The sequence below is a fragment of the Dreissena polymorpha genome, chromosome 8, assembly GCF_020536995.1.
Source record: "Dreissena polymorpha isolate Duluth1 chromosome 8, UMN_Dpol_1.0, whole genome shotgun sequence".
NCBI lineage: Eukaryota > Metazoa > Mollusca > Bivalvia > Myida > Dreissenidae > Dreissena > Dreissena polymorpha.
Window position 1 is genome coordinate 83270741 of NC_068362.1, and position 18311 is coordinate 83289051.

Sequence of the window (18311 nt, forward strand, 5' to 3'; positions counted from 1 at the left end):
CTGAAAAATGCCCTTTTACTCAACTAAAAAGTTTGGTGAACCAAATTAAAATTATGGACTTATTTATTTAAATCTCTGCATAAAACATGAAATCCGATAGTATTTTTTCAAAGTTCTGCTATAAATGCAACTATGAATAACACAAAGTAATCAAAGCTGAAATTTCAAGTAGAAATTCAAGATAATAAAAAAAATCTTACAATTTAATCAGGAACATTAGGTGTGTTGTTTAGAGTATTTGACAACAACAAAACAACATCAGTTTTCTACCATCTAATAACATTATTCAGCACAAGTTTCATTGACAATAGCATATGTACAAGATGTATACAACGAATATGAAAGCTTTACAAATTTGTACAAAAGAATGAAGTGAATAATGAAATTAAACAATACAAGAAATTTACCATAAAAAATGTGGAAAGGACTGATGAGAACAACTTCTCAATTTAACAAGATATATAGAAAGGAAGAAAATAGAAAATATTGCGTTTTTTTAACTTTTATATATCAGCCTCTGGAAAAAACAGGCTAAGTGCATGTTCACACAGTATTGTCTCTGAAAAGCCTATGAAGTGCACACTGGCTAATCAGGGACAACACTTTGAGCTTAGACTTGATTTTCGTTTAGCAGAGACTTCCTTTATATGAAATTGTTTTTAAAAGCTGATATGTTGTCCGCTGTAATCCTGTGCAGAGCCTAAGCAAAGGCTAATATGGCGCGAAACTTTTTGCACATGCAATAAGCCCGGTTTGCTTGAGTGCGGCTTATATATAGGTAATACTGTTCCAGCCCTCTGAATTAATGAATATTATCATTATTAATGATAATAAACTTGTACTGGAAAATTATGACTGACATAAAATTCATGCATATTTTTGTACAGAAACATTAAACTTGAGGGAAAATAATATTATGTTAACAATAACATAATATTTAAATGATGAAAAACTGATCTAAATTTAACATGATCAATAGCTGCCAGTTTTCAAAGAAACAAAACCAATCATCAAGCATGCTTAAATTCATTTCAAGGTATATAAAACGTTTAGCACTTTGTATTGTGTAGAAAACTGAGAAACAAGGGTGTGATTGAGTAGCATGAGGGGAGACAAACTCTATCCACTGAGTTTTGCCAGCTTGCTGTGCATTACAAGGTCACCATAAACCTCTTTTCACAAATAGTGCTGCAGGTATAATCCTTGGAAAGTTTTTAAATAGGTTTAAAATAGGACTTTTCGGTTTGTTTATGACCTATGGCGCAGAATCAATTGTACTCTTCCTCTTCATCCACATTTTTCTACACATTGACAAGAATCTCAGAAATGGTCCCTGCATCAATCATACATGTATCCTTAGAAATCTGCAGCAAAAATCACACCCCATGTGTAACAATTATACTATTTTTTAAAAAGAGTCTGGCTCTTATACAGCACTGTAAAGACTGAAGACGTGTATAATCTATGAACATTATTTTGTTTACAATTAAAAGTAAATTAAAAAAAAAATGCATGCACAAAGTCTTTTAAACTTTCATCAGTTCCTCTGATTAAAGACCACCAATACACTACAAGGTGAACCCAAATACCTCCCCTGATCATCGTGTAATGTTTCTCCAGGTACAGAAAAGTACTAATGCCGCCATATTTATGATAACATGTATATGGAACCTGTAAAGACATAATCAAAATCTGTGCAAACCACACTCGCGCCTACCAGTCACGAAGATTCCAAGAAATTTCTTCATGAACTGCATCTTTTCGTATGCATATGCACATCTCTCCATTTCTCTTTATCACAATACCTTTCCTGTGCACTCTGGATACTGTAAGTCTATTTGTATCACCAACTCTTTCCTTTGATCATGCATCTTTTCTGATGACCAACACTAATCCTGTGCATGTGCACTACTGTCCATGTAATTGTCGCCACGCACACTGTTTCTTATAGACTCTAATGCAGTACTGCCCAGAGATATTTGCGTAACCAACTCTTGATCAGAAAACATGTGCGCTATTGACCATGTATTTTCTCCATGTGTTTTTTCAAATTCCGCGCATTTGCTAATTTCTTACTACACATCGTGCACTCCACTTTCGGTTCTTTCTCTTTCACAGAGTTAATCTTCTCCGCCACAAGAATGTCCGTGTCCAATTTCTCAGCCGTAAACACGTGCTCCGCGGTAAACTGATTGTCCGGCTGTTCCGGATGATCTGAGTACTCCTGTTCCATGCCTTCTTCTGTGTAAGCCATCTCAGGGTAATCACCCTTCTCTTCCCCTTCCTCCATATCCCCCTCCCCCTCATAATCCCCTTGCCCTGAATACTTGCCTTGTCCCGGGTCGTAATGCCCTGCTTCATGATTGTCAAACTCCCCCTTCCCCGCCCCATTTTCCTCCTCTTCCTCCTCCTCATCATCATATTCACCCTCACCCACCCCCTCCTCTTCCTCCTCAATTTCTTGTTCATGCATCTCATTGTGCTGTTTCATATCAGAGTTCCGCACAATTTTATTACATATCAAACACTTTGCCATCGACAATCCCATCCTGAGAAACATATCTTTATGAGGTGACGAGTCCACATAACCGTGAGCAAAATGCCCCTGACCCCCCTCCCCCTCAGCAAAAGTCCCCTCCTCTCCCTCACCAAACTCCTCATACTCATACTCCCCCTCTTCGTAGTCCTGGTCCTGTTCTATATGAAAACCCTCCATTCGAGGATCGTTCATGTTGAAGTGAGGACCCCTCATGTTACCCCCTATGTTCATTGCAGTCAAGCCACGTCTCTTTTGTTCCTCTCGGATCTTCCTCAATGCTTCCCTGTCTTCTTCATCCAGACCCTCCTCATTGAATTCCTCATCCTCATCATATTCCTCCTCATCCTCTTCATCCTCATCTTCAAAGGCATTATACTCTTCTGGTAAACTCACCTCTCCTCCAGCTGGAATTAAAACAAGAGGGCCAAGATGGCCCTTGTTCGCTCACCTGAGAGGAGTTGGTTTATTCAATCTTTACCAAATGTAAAACTTGACCTAGATATTGTCCAGACAAACATCCTGGTCAAGTTTCATCATTATTTCATCTGCAAGTCATGATCAATGTACCTATGAAGTTTCATGATCCTAGGCATAAGCGTTCTTGAGTTATCCAGAAACCATTTTTACTACACTTCAACACCGTTATTTCGAAGTCGTCGGGACCGTTAAAAAAAACTTTGGATTAACGATAATTCGAAATAAACATTTGACAGAAGACTTCTTTGATTCCTTAAAAATAAAGCTTTGTGGAATTCGCATGGTTCGGTTACATGCTTACTTAAAAACGTAAACTAGTCAGATAGCAATATATTTCTACTCGTAACAAACGGGGGAATAAAACGATTCTTTTTCTCGTTTTTTTTTCTTTCTAATTACAGAACAAATATAAAATAAAACGAATAGCACAAATTATCAGACATACATTCATATGCATACATTTTCGGAAATGAATTAACCTTTCTTTAATAATACATGATGTCTCTCTGAACAACGGCGTTCCGGCAGACGAAAAAGGTGTAATTATCGGCTTTTGACGCGCCATGACAAAGCTGTGAAATTACGCTCAGTATTTTGCAGTTTTGACTTCGGATTAAAGATTGATAATTAGGTGCGAATTATAGTGTTGGGACCGACAGAATCACTTCGAATTAACGATTTCTTCGGTTTAACGAAGTTTGGATTAACAATGAAATTTTACATTAAACAAACAAGAATCAAAATCAGGACCAGAAAAATACTTCGAAATAACGGCGACTTCGGATTATCGTTGTTCGAAATAACGGTGTTGAAGTGTATTTCAGGTCACTGTGACCTTTACCTTTGAGCTAGTGACCTGAAAATCAATAGGGGTCATCTGCGAGTCATGATCATTGTACCTTTGAAGTTTCATGATCCTAGGCATAAGCGTTCTTGAGTTATCATCTGGAAACCATTTTACTATTTCAGGTCACCGTGACCTTGACCTTTGACCTAGTGACCTGAAATCAATAGGGGTCATTTACGAGTTATGATCAATGTACCTATGAAGTTTCATGATCCTAGGCATAAGCTTTCTTGAGTTATCATCGGGAAACCATTTTACTGCTTTGGGTCACCGTGACCTTGACCTTTGACCTAGTGACCTGAAAATCAATAGGAGTCATCTGCAAGTCATGATCAATGTATCTTTGAAGTTTCATGATCCTAGGCATAAGCGTTCTTGAGTTATCATCCAAAAACCATTTTACTATTTCGGGTATCGTGACCTTGACCTTTGACCCAGTGACCTGAAAATCAATAGGGTTCATCTGCGAGTCATGATCAATGTACCTATGAAGTTTCATGATCCTTGGCATAAGCACTCTTGAGTTATCATCCGGAAACCATCTGGTGGACGTACAGACCGACATGAGCAAAACAATATACCCCCTCTTCTTCGAAAGGGGGGGGGGGGGGCATAATGAGAAAACTGCCGCCCTCCCAGCAGCCATGTTATTCAACTGACTGGAACCATTTTTGAACTTAACTCTCATATCAAGGAAACAAATTTTTTGAGCAAATTTTATGAAAATTGGGCCAAAAATGAGACTTCTACTGTGTTCACATGTTTTCACTATATACTGTACATATAGAGAAAAATGCCCCGCCCACTGGCGGCCAAGTTTTTTCACCGATCCCGATCATTTTCAAACTCATCTGAGATATCAATAAAACCAATCTTTTGACCAACTTTCATGATGATTGGGCAAAAATTGTGACTTCTAGAGTGTTTACAAGGTTTCTCTATAGCCAAATAAGGAAAACTGCCACAATATACATATAGAGAAAAATGCCCCGCCCACTGGCAGCCATGTTTTTTCACCGATCTCGACCATTTTCGAACTCGTCCGAGACATCAATTGAACCAATGTTTTGACCAACTTTCATGATGATTGGGCAAAAATTGTGACTTCTAGAGTGTTTACAAGGTTTCTCTATAGCCAAATAAGGAAAACTGCCCCGCCCACTGGCGGCCATGTTTTTCAACGGATCGGAACCACTTTTGATCTCAACCAAGATATCATTAAGACAAACATTTTGACAAAGTTACATGAAGATTGGGCATGAAATGTGACTTCTACAGTGTTTACAAGGTGTTTGTTTTTTTGACCTAGTGACCTAGTTTTTGACCCGGCAAAACCCAGTTTCGAACTCGGCCAAGATTTCATGTGGACAAAGCTTCTGACCATGTTTCATGAAGATGGGACAAGAAATGTGGCCTCTAGAGTGTTTATGAGCAAACGTTAACGGACAGACAAACGGACGGACGGACATACGACTGACAAAGACCGGTCACAAAAGATCACCTGAGCAATCAGGTGAGCTAAAAAGTACCTTGATATAATATAACGACAGAAATCAAACAAATACCTCTATATAATGACAGCGATTTTTTTTTGCCCCATTGGGAAAAGTACCTGTACCAGCCAAATTGCGAATATTGTGCGCGAAAAACACTGATATTGGGAAAATTCGCGCCTTTAAGTCCTCATATAGGGAAATTGATGATTATGATTTTTTGCTCCCCCCTACTTTAAAATTGATAACAATATGTTGTCAAGTTGTCAACATTATATTTACTTTGGTTCAAGCCATAGAGCTGCATAGGGAAACTATAAATGTTGCATTTTATTTATTAAAAAAAATTCTTTTTAGACCTTCAATTGGGATTTTTTTTTGACATTGGTAAATTTGTAGTTTTTTCCTTCTTGGGAAAGTGGCGTTTTCATGTACTTTATAAAGAAGGAAAAACATGCTGACTGATGACATAAGTTAATTAATTTTGAAGGCCAGTGCTCTCAGGTCAAAGTCGGAAAAGGATAACCTACCGTATTCAAACAGAAATTATTGTACCTTCAATGATTTCTGTAAAAATTGTATTGAGCACATCAAAAAGAATGGTTACATTCTTACATAAAACTCATTAGAAAATGTCTGATCATTATTAACATATGGTGTCTATACTCAGTAATTTGTGGAACTTTTATTATTAATACCTGTCATCATAGAAGCTTCCTTGTTGAGGCTCATATTAGCTGCGATCATTGACATCCTGCCAGAGCTGCCCGGCGACTGTTTGGAAGCACTGGCGCCATCTTTCGAGTTCTTTGGATACTCCACCACCCAAGATAGTTTAGATGACAGCTGACCAAGTTTTTCCTGTATTTGTCTGTCAGCTTCTGACATATTTTCAAGGGACTTGGCTTTTGCCAATTTTACTAGCGTCTCAGTGTCTATGTTTTCTATATCGTCCAAGGGTATCCTATTAATATAAAAAAATATTTGCAGCTAAACCATAACTCAATCATTCTCGAACTCAACAAATGACTTTAAGTTTCACATATTGTATCTAGAAAATTATTTTTTGCATAAATTGTTTGGTTATAAGTAATCTTATAGTTCCCATATACTTTGTATTCTATAGAGTGGGATGTCTCTGAATTAAATAAAGTAAATAAATTTCTTTCATAATCAACAATTCCGGGCTTTTTTTCTTGATTTAGGGAAAGGGCATGGCCTTCCATTTTGGCGTAAAAAAAAGATTAAAAAAAAGAGAAGTTGGAAATTATTCCGCAAAGTAAGCTTGGTTATTGGGAAACATTTCATCATTTTAAGGAAATTCTCTTTGAGTAAAGGGCCTTTCTCTTGAGGGAAGGGGCCAAGATAAGGCCCTTGCTAAAGAAGGAAATAAAGCCCTGCAATTCATTACAAAGAATGAATAAGACTGTGTATTTAGCTGACATTTCCTGTAGAACGCTAATTAGTAAAGCTGCATTAATAAGGTTAAATTCTTCTATGTACATGTGTAGATACGTAAGAATTATCTCTCATCGTAAACATCCTTTATGCCTAATGTAGGTATTATGTTTTTATGGATGTTATATTTTTACCAGCCAACTCCCTGCAGATTGCAGACAACAAATTATGATGTGGGCTCAACAGCTGATTTAAAGAGTGGACAAATTAACACATATAAACTAAAATTTATGTGTTTTGTCAGAACTATGCACTAGTTAATTTGCATGTGATAGATAGCAGCCACCTTCAATATTTACTTCTCCACAAGATATGCTACACACACATTCATAACAACAACTAACCGAGGCAAATTACTTTTTTTAACAGATTCCGAAATCCACAAATGTATGCATCAAAAAATAATCATTTAAAACAAAAACAACACACAATTTCATGACGACATATATGATTTTGCAGTATTTGTTTAAAACAAAATAGCTTTTAGAAAAATTAAAGTCATACATGTACTTTTTTTATTAGAACTTCTACTTTTTGAAATGCATTGAAACCTTTTGAAGGACACAACATACATGAAAAACATGTTTAACTACAAATCATTTCTAAATCAAACCTAATCAAACAAGGGCTGTTTGTAAAACACGCATGCCCCCTAAATGGGCTGTCAGTTGTAGTGGCTTCAGGTCACTGTGACCTTGAACTTAGACCTAGAGTCCTGAAAATCAATAGAGGTCATCTGTCGGTCATGACCAATGTCCCTATGAACTTTCCTGATCCCAGGCTTAAGCGTTCTTGAGTTATCATCCGGAAACCATTTTACTGCTTCGAGTCACTGTGAACTTGAATTTTGACCTAGTGAAAATCAAAAGGGGTCATCTGCCAGTCATGATCAATGTACCTATGAAGCTTCAAGATCCTAGGCGTAAGCATTCTTGAATTATCATTCGAAACCATTTTACTATTTCTAGTCACTGTGACCTTAACATTTGACCTAGTGACCTGAAAATCAATAGGGGTCATCTGCCAGCCATGATCAATGTCCCTATGAAGTTTCATGATCCTAGGCGTAAGCATTCTTGAGTTATCATCTGGAAACCATTATACTGTTTCGAGTCATGGTAACCTTTACCTTTGACCTAGTGACCTGAAAATCAATAGGGGTCATCTGCCAGTCATGATCAATGTACCTATGAAGTTTCATGATCCTAGGCGTAAGCGTTCTTGAGTTATCATCCGAAAAACATTTTACTGTTTCGAGTCACTGTGACCTTGACCTTTGACCTAGTGACCTGAAAATCAATAGGGGTCATCTGCCAGTCATGATCAATGTTTCTATATAGTTTTATGATCCTAGGCGTAAGCGTTCTTGAGTAATCATCCGGAAACCATTTTACTGTTTTGATTCACTGTGACCTTGACCTTTGACCTAGTGACCTGAAAATCAATAGGGGTCATCTGCCAGTCATGATCAATGTACCTATATAGTTTCATGATCCTAGGCTTAAGACTTCTTGAGTAATCATCCGGAAACCATTTTACTGCTTCGAGTCACTGTGACCTTGCCCTTTGACCTAGTGACCTGAAAATCACTAGGGGTCATCTGCCAGTCATGATCAATGTACCTATGAAGTTTCATGATCCTAGGCCTAAGCGTTCTTGAGTTATCATCCGGAAACCATTTGGTGGACGCACCGACAGACCGACATGTGCAAAACAAAATACCCCCTCTTCTTCGAAGGGGGCATAAATATGTCTTAAACTAGGCCTAATTCTTCTTGATTTATCATCAGAAAACCATTTTACTGTTTCGAGTCACTGTGACCTTGACCTTTGACCTAGTGTTCTGAGAATCAATAGGGTAATCTGCCAGTCATGATCAATGTACCTATGAAGTTTCATGATCCTTTGCGTAAGCATTCTTGAGTTATCATCCGGAAACCATTTTACTGTTTCGAGTCACTGTGACCTTGACCTTTGACCTAGTGACCTGAAAATCAATAGGGGTCATCTGCCAGTCATGATCAATGTACCTATGAAGTTACATGATCCTAGGCGTGAGCATTCTTGAGTTATCATCCGGAAACCATTTTACTGTTTCGAGTCACTGTGACCTTGACCTTTGACCTAGTGACCTGAAAATCAATAGGGGTCATCTGCCAGTCATGATCAATGTACCTATTAGGGCTGTAACGAATACACTAGGTGACAAATACGATACGTATCACGAATACAGGGTGGCGAATACGAATATTTATTCGCGAATATGAATTTAAATTAACAAAAGTAATACAGACAACTTGACATGACATTATATAGTACATGTATGAAACTATGAGTATCTGTCAATTTGATTAATTGATTATCATTGCATACCGAAAATATGAAATATAACACTGTGAAATAACAAAACACTGACTAGCACTGCTTAAACTTTAAACACAGTTTTGAAACTTTTGAGAAAACATGACTAGTGCCAATTAAATCCTTGAGTAGAACAATTAAGAGTCAACTGTTGACACATAAGTGACAGTTCCCATTCACATTTTTTTAGTTGAAAAGTTGCACAATGATTGTCGTAAAGATAAACAAAAAAGAAATTCCATCTGCTAATCCTTTGTGTGTATGTTTGAGCATCAAATCACCTGTATTTACCTAGATAAACATTAAACAGTGATTTTTTTCACCCAATTGGGAACGGGTCTGGTACCCATGCCATTGGAAATTTTTCGCGTCGTGATCGTGAAATCACCAAATTGGGAAAAAACGAGTCGCAAAATCTTCCCAATTGAAATATGGTATTTTATTTACTTTATTTAACTTTTGTCAGCTTTAAATGACACAGGGAAGCATCATAAACTTTTATCCACAGTCACGCACAAACAACAACATGCTATCGGAACACAGATTGCGTTGTTATTAGTTGCATTATTTTACCATTTCAAATTGCTGAATACAAAATGTGCATTGATGATTATGAATCCTGCTAATTCAATTATCTTTATTGTAAATAAAATCAACAATCAAGTATGAAGAAAACAACACAATAAACAACCCTTTTACGGCATTCATTGTGCATGAAAGTGCTTAATATAAATTGTATTTACATACACTACCCATCCAACCTACAATAAAAATATAATTTTTTTTGGAGGGGGGGGGGGTATTTTTGGTATTATACATTAAATGTTAATTTTGTCTTCTAAATAAAACATTATTATTATCCTATTATCAAATTCCAGTAGAAACAACAAAACACATCTTAAAAAAAAAACTTTGGCAATCACCACAGTGTTCCCAAATGACATCAATTAAACCGATCACTCAAAATAGTCTGCAAGCAGGCAATGCTGTCGGTAGACATCAAAGGTCTTTGATGTTGGGGCCGATTTCTAGTAGTTAAAACTGTAAACTTGTAACACTCTCAGCAGGTGGCAAATTGCCAAAAGGCATTGATCAACACTACATTACCGGCAACATGCAGTACTGTCAGATAAAGCATTAATACATTTGCTCCATAGAGGATGCAATGTGTGAAAACTATCGGAGATTTGACATGATTGGATTACTCATATGTATTTTAATCCAGTGTGAGGAAATACATTGTGTTTGCTGGAATTTAAATGGGAGGTTGCTTTACAGGTATTGTTTGTGGATTTACTTTAAAATGAGGGCGAAATGAATTTCGCTTTTCTCATTAAAAAAGGCCATATAAGCCGATGGCGTTTTCGGGGATTGTTTACTCTATTTTGATTGGGATTTTTTGTTTTTTTTCGGAAATTGGGACGGGCCCGGTTCATTTTGGGAAAAGCTCCGTAAGTCATTGGGAACGGGTCCGTTTACCAGACGCGTCCAAAGTAGGAAAAAAAACACTGCAATCAACAACCATCGAAAGATTTTTAAATTCAATGTCGTAAATATTCAAACGCCATTTTTGTTGATAATCTCACTGCGTAACATAGAGGTGGGGTAGACATGATGAAAAACGCCAGAATAAGGGGAAAAACATTTAAATATAGGGGTTTATTGTATGAACCTTCATTAGTAAGGTAAGATAAGATGATTAAACATAAACTTTCAAACTCAAAACTACGTTGTTTGTATTCGTCAAATATTCGGTTCCGGAGGTGGCGAAAAACGAATACAATTCGTCCAAAGCCATATTCGAGTAATTGGAATGTATCGTTACAGCCCTAGTACCTATGAAGTTTCATGATCCTAGGCGTGAGCATTCTTGAGTTATCATCTGGAAACCATTTTACTATTTCGAGTCACTGTGACCTTGACTTTTGACCTAGTGACCTGAAAATCGATAGGGGTCATATGCCAGTCATGATCAATGTACCTATGAAGTTTCATGATCCTAGGCCTAAGCATTCTTGAGTTATCATCCGGAAACCATTTTACTATTTCGAGTCACTGTGACCTTGACCTTTGACCTAGTGACCTGAAAATCAATAGGCGTCATCTGCCAGTCATGAGCAATGTACCTTTGAAGTTTAATGATCCTAGGCCTAAGCGTTCTTGATTTATCATCAGGAAACCATCTGTTGGACGGACCGACCGACTGACCGACATGTGCAAAACAATATACCCCCTCTTCTTCTAAGGGGCATAAATATAAACATAAATATGAAAAACAAGAGATGTATTCGTCAGAATTACAATGCCCCCTATTGCGCCGCTTTGAAATTTTCTATTTTTTTATATTATTTTTTTACCTTTGACCTTGAAGGATGACCTTGACCCTGAACTTCCACCACTGAAAATGTGCAGCTTCATGAGAACGCCGCTTTGAAAAAAAAATATATAATTTTTTTTTTACCTTTGACCTTGAAGGATGACCTTGACCTTGAAGGATGACCTTGACCTTGAACTTCCACCACTCAAAATGTGCAGCTTCATGAGAACGCTGCTTTGATTAAAAAAAAAAAAATTAACCTGACCTTGAAGGATGACCTTGACCTTGAACTTCCACCACTCAAAATGTGCAGCTTCATGAGATACACATGCATGCCAAATATCAAGTTGCTATCTTCAATATTGAAAAAGTTATGGCCAATGTTAAAGTTTTCAGACGGACAGGCGCCATATATTTGACATTTGACCTTGAAGGATGACCTTGACCTTCCCCTTTCACCACTCAAAATGTTCAGCTCCATGAGATACACATGCATGCCAAATACATTTGTATCAAGTTGCTATCTTCAATAGTGAAAGTTATGGCCTATGTTAAAGTTTTTTTTCGAACGGGCGGACAGACTGACTGACATACTGACTGACGGACAGTTCAACTGCTGTATGCCACCCTACCGGGGGCATAAAAAATCAGGGGAATTATTTAAGACTTTGTAACAGAATCCCTCATTCCGTATAACATGTACCCATATGTGCCTCAGGTATGTCCAACTTACTTGGAAACAATTTTGTTGGTGCCAGCAAGCTCATTTTTAGTAGGTGTTTTCATTGCACTGCTATCATCATGCGACATTTTAGCCTGGACATGCCCAGAACTAGAACAAGCGTCTGAAATTTTCCTTGGAAAAGTCTTTACATTTTGCACACTGTTAGAAGTATCTTTCACAGCCTCCTTTTTTACTGACTGGCCAACATTTTGAACAGGCTGTGGTGATCTGGGCCCTGCCTGTTTGAGATCCAACGTGGCACCAGATTTTGAAACTGGAATTGCTACGTTTCCAAAGTTACGCTGTGGCTGTTGCCCTGCTACTCCGGTCCCCGGCTGCTGGACATGGGAACCGGAAACTGTGTCGTCATCCTCAACGCTGTCTGGGATTTCTGGCTTGTACTGCTGGAGGAACTTTTTAAACTCCGCGTCAGACAGACGCTCTTCTGTGAACCCCCCAGAGGTCATGACCTTGGTTGTCTTCAGTTTAGTATCTGCCTGAGATGCAGGGGTCAACTTAGGGGTCGCAGTCGCTGTTGACACCTGCTGCTTTTGAGGCGTAGTGGCGGCAGATACTGTTGCAGTTTGGGGCTGGGGTTTGATAGCTACACTGGCTTGGCTGCTCTGGTTTAAAATCTTTGTCTGAGAGTTCATTTGCACTTGCACATTAACATTGTCTAATTTTCGTTTCTTCGCGTCTGCCTCAGACTGAGAACAGACTAGGTCTAGAGGTCGTTTTCCAGACTGGCAACTCAACTGCATGTTCATGTTTCCCGCTGGTATCTGCATATTTACAGAGCCTGCATTCTTTTGTGTTCCCATAGTGACTGGTGGGTGTATTTGAACCGCATTCTGTTGTGGCGTTGGTCGACAAGGAATATTGTGTTTTGTTCCTGAAAAGATGAGGTTTACAAATGAGGAAAAATTTGTAATAACAATACTGGCTGAAGTCAGATTTCAAATCTTGAAAAAAAATGCGCTCAGCGCAACCATTTATCAAGGCATTCAAATGTGCATATTAACTACTAAAATATACATAATTTTGTTCTAAAATACATGTATTATAGTTACAGAAGCCATAACAAATCAAAGTAATGAGTAATGATTCATAATCTATAAACAATCTTGAAAAATTTGCACACATTTTATGTGTATCATATTGTTGCCCTTGACTAAATAATGAAACAAACCTAGGAAACCTGTCATGAGGTAGTTCAGAAACTTGTCCTTGATGGCCCCAATGTCGGAAGTATCCACGAAGCTCTTGGCTCTGGATGAGGCCAGGTGGTCAGTACATTGATCGTCCGCACTGGCAAACAGTAGCACTGTCTCCTCGCCTGTCTGCGATAGACGATCCAGCTGAAATAGGGTCACAGATCGACATGTTTGAGAATTAATAACCAGCCACTTACTTAAAACATTTAATGAGTATTGCCCTATGGAAACAGGGCTTAATGCCTGTGCATAGACTCACAGGCTAATCTTTTTTATCTTGGACTACAATTTTCAACCATGCATTAATAGCCTCTCACCGCTTTGCCAGCTATATGTAAGAGAAAAACTACTTAGAAATAAGTTTATCACTGAGGAAGAAAAGTGTCTTGCTCATTTACACTTTATTGTGATAACATATTTGTAGTTTCAATTTTATTGCTTGAGAAATGGTGAATAAGTTGGCTCCATATACATGTTTGCAGACTAACTGTCCTGCCACCAAACCGACAGCAATAAATTATCCCTCATCTTTGTTTTTGGGATACTATGAATATGATTATGCCAAAATAAAGTTTCAGACATTTTTCTGCATGAGATTAATTGGATTTAAAATGGATGTGAAGAAATTATTTACCTTTGCTGGAATTAAAATGTGCTGTAGGCGGCTTTAAAGGTATTCAGGGTGCAGGATCACGTGACTGTTTTGGGTAATCACATCAGTGCTGCTTTTTTTCCAAATAACTTTTACAAACAATTTTTCTTAACAATTTCAACTAGAGCATAAAAGACAGATTTTTAAGCTGCTTATGGCAATGTGAAATACACCAGCATTACTTCATTTAATAAGCATGTGTTTTGTTCTACAACTCCATGTATACTGCACGATTATGCTTGAAGCAACGTGAACCTGTGTGTAAATCCCTGAAAACCCCGTTTATTCTGCTCCCTGGTATTGCTTGTTAATGGACTGACATGAAAATAAGGGTAAAACAAGTTTCTCCTCGTTCTTTCAATATCAAATTTATTTCATTGGTGGGTCACTCACCAATGACTGTATCTCGACCTTGAGTACGACCTTGAGAGCCATGTTGAACTGATCCGCACTGAACTCGTCTCCCATGTCGTGCAGTGACATCCTAGAGACCTGTAAACAGACAAGTGTGTGTATTTACAAGTTTATGAGGTCCATCTGCGCCTAAGGCTGCATTACGTTGGACCTGGAGTGTGTCCCAGCTCTTGTACCTAATTAACATACTAGACACATGAAAATTGGGACAAATTTTGCATAAAAGCATCTAATTTCCATCTATTTCTAGTTGTTTTACTTTATTTTTGGTGTGGTCTGGTGTTGTTGGGTAAAGCTGGAGAACCAGCGGGAGACCCCACCAATTTTTTTCTTCTTAATAAAGTACCGGAAAAACGGCACTTTCCCATGAATGGACAAAAAAAATTCCTAATTGATGTCCAATAAAATGCCAATGGTAGGTTTCAATTTTTTTTTTAATTTTTTTTATTAAATGCAACATTAAGTTTATTTCCCTATGCAGAAAATATAACATTAACAACTTGACAACACTTATTTATCAAAGTTAAAGTATTTTGGCAACAAATAAAATACACTAATTTTCCAATCTGAAGACTTCATGGCATGAATTTTTCCAATTTAATTTTTTTTGCGCTTTTTTCCCAATTGTGCTGCTACTGGTACTTTTCTTATTGGGCAAAAAATTGTCCTGCATGGTGTCAGTGACCACGAACTAAACTCAAATGCTTCTGGGACTCGAAATTGAACAGGAGTGAGAAGCGTGTGCAGTGCTTTCAACAGGCCTTCTAACTGTCCCTAGCTGGGGCACTTCAATTTTGAAATCAGTGTCTGCGGGCCTGAACTTTTCTGATCATTGTATTTTTCAGTTACTGCAATTAGCCATTCTAAAGAGCAGTGATATTGACTACACCAAAAATTTTGAAACCTGATTTACAATCCTATGTCAATTACATGTATCACTTTACCCAACCAACTAAAGGCGGAGCTTCGTTGTATTGGATAATCAATATTGACCATAAGAGCACACACTTTATGAGCGACAACACTCGTAGGCATGCAATACCAGCAGTTTAATCATACAGGCGACTCATGACGTACATGTAATTGCCACAGAAATCTTGGGCAGTTAATTAGAAGACTGATGATGGCAACCGGCTGAAATTGTTGCGGAAATTATGCATTTCATGCATTATACTATCAAAACAAAAAGCTAATGTTAATGTTGAAATCTCAAATGAACATAATTCAATTTAGAATCCGAAACCCAATCCAGAATGTTAATGTCATCGCATTTTTAATCCAATGCGATGTAAACAATTCTAGTGCTAAATTATTTCCTGTTGATCCTTTGTCTCAATAAAAGGGGCGCAAAAGTTATGCAGGATGTACAATGTCGTGTCATTTGCATGGAAAGCGTGAGTGTATTGATTGTTGTATAAACATGCACATATTACGTCAGGTGATTTACACATGTTCAGTGGGAATATTTAATGTAGTCACTTATGCAGAAATGTATTTGATACTTTAGAAACATAGCAAGTTAGCAATGTTTGTGTTTATGAAATTCTTGAGCACTTTGAATGTCAATATTTACCAGAATTTGCTATCAAAATTGAATAAACAGGATTATTAGGTAATTAATAGAAATTGGTAAAGTAGAAAGTATGCAGTAATAGAGCCGGGTTGAAACGGATGTATTGGGAAATCGTTTGAGTCAGGATTATACTATCGATATGAGAAAGTATTTAAACAAATAAACTTTGATCTTTATCAATTTCTTTATAGTGGTTGTTTCTAAGAGTAATAGCCCAGCAAAATTTGATCAAGGGCAAAGGAACACTGATACTGCAAAAACTTATCAACGTTTACCTGTCTACTTCTACTTCGTACTTCCTACAGTCAATTGCTGACTATTACAGGTGGGTCTATTATAGGCAGATATGGACACTGTCGAGTCTGTTTCCTGCGAAGAACTAGTACTTGGTGTCTATGGAGGAGATAATGAGAATGCTCCCCAAGTAGGGAGCGAACCCACGAACTTCCGATTGCTAGGCGGACACCTCATCCACTACACCACTGTGATCTAAAGCACAATCTCATGCAACGAGGTACCATTAAAGCAAGAAATAATTGCTTTTCATTTTCTTTGTTATTCTTTTGTAAGCTCCCTCTGCCATATTGGAAAACTGTCGCAATGTTGCAGACTTAAAGTGTTGCTATCGGTTAGGTTGCAGTACACTAATCTTTTGCACATTGTCATATTTGAAGTCAAAAACGATGTCGAACAGATATCAAATATTTACACTGTTCCAAATTTTAAAATGAAAATGTCAGCAAGAATAGTGTGTTGAAACATCGTCGTGTGTTTAAGTTTGCATGCAAAGGATAATGTTTGTAGGCTGCCATTCGGGTAAATTTAATGTTACTTTTTGAAGTTTATTTATCGCTTCCTTAATGGGTAAAGAACATGGGGTTTTCCAGCCATTTTGGGAAAAGGAGTCTGGTCAAATTGGGATTTTTTAATCGATAAAAGTGGCAAATTTGGGAAATTTGTATCGACGAAAAGGACCAAAATTGGGATTTTTTTATCAACAAATATTGACACCACAGGGGTTTTCCTGGCCATTTTGGATACAAATCTTATAAATTATGGTTATATAAATAATTTTGTATGTTGTTTAAAAAATAAAATTGAGATATAGAGTCTAATAATCATAAGTCATAAGAAACTTCTTTAAATATTTTTTTTGAAAATTCGGAATTTTTGTTAAAATTTCGGTTTGGGAACGGGTCCGTTTGCTTTGAGAATGCCTCCGTTTTACGGAGGCACAGACAGTGCTGAAAACCCCCTGAGGAATGACATCTGTTTATGTGATGCGCACGGAATCTGTGCACAGAACTGGGATAGTGTTTATGATGGGTAGCCTATGGACTCCCAGAGCTGCCATAGAAAAAATTATCAAAGGCCCTTGGAGGCTGTGTATATGGACTATCAAGAACAATAAGTATCAAGGATTGCTCTTTTGAGCCTTCAAATACAAAATTTATGGTGAGCACCCGATCCTGTCATTGTTAGATTAATACACGATTTTCTAAATTATTGACTACAGTCCTTATCAGATCAACACATGATGGTAAATGAATTGCAATCCGAATAACAATTTTGAAGGAATGGGAAAGTTGCTAACATTCGCTTGGCAGCGCTATGACTATCTTGGGATAAAGTCACGCACATTCAATTTAAATCAAGTTAATATAACAGAATACAATCATTTACCCTTGCACTTGAAAGGAACAGTAGCGATAACTTGCAAATTTTGTTTACGAATCTTCAATTAATATAAGAATACGCCATTTTTCAATTCGTTGAAGGAATAAGATGTGTCAAGGGAAATAATAAAGGTTACATTAAACTAAACATTGTATTATTTCGACTATTTCGACACCTTGTTACTTAGGCATGCGGACTCTAACACGGGTCATTTTGCCAAGTTAAAATATTTTGGCATTTATTGAATTATTCATCTTCATCTTCAAATGCCTATTTATCATCTTTGCATGCGATGTATACAATTTACACACACACAAACATCTCTCATATTTACGATACACCACATACCACGTATACATGTTAGGGACCTTTATCACAGATTCTGGCATGTATTGAAGTGTATCATTAAATGCTTTATATTGATAAATGTAAACATAGGATCTAAAAAGCTCCGGTAAAACAAGAATAAAATTAAAGAAAGAAACAAGTAACCCTCAAATGGGCACAAACCACTGACCCCTGGAGTAAACGTCTAACGCTAAGACAACTCGGCCATCCGTGCTCA

At 37.4% G+C, this 18311-nt stretch overlaps 1 protein-coding gene across 1 annotated transcript; it reads right to left on the bottom strand.

Moving 5' to 3' along the window:
- Positions 1-258: 258 nt before the first annotated feature.
- Positions 259-17862, bottom strand: LOC127842248 (uncharacterized). The gene is made up of 6 exons (XM_052371670.1): positions 17753-17862; positions 14476-14574; positions 13406-13574; positions 12226-13108; positions 6055-6320; positions 259-2943 (listed from the first exon to the last, which is right to left on the bottom strand). The coding sequence occupies exons 2-6, from the start codon at positions 14563-14565 to the stop codon at positions 2015-2017; spliced, it is 2337 nt and encodes a 778-aa protein (XP_052227630.1). The 5' UTR covers positions 14566-14574; positions 17753-17862; the 3' UTR covers positions 259-2014.
- Between the last annotated feature and the right edge of the window lie 449 nt (positions 17863-18311).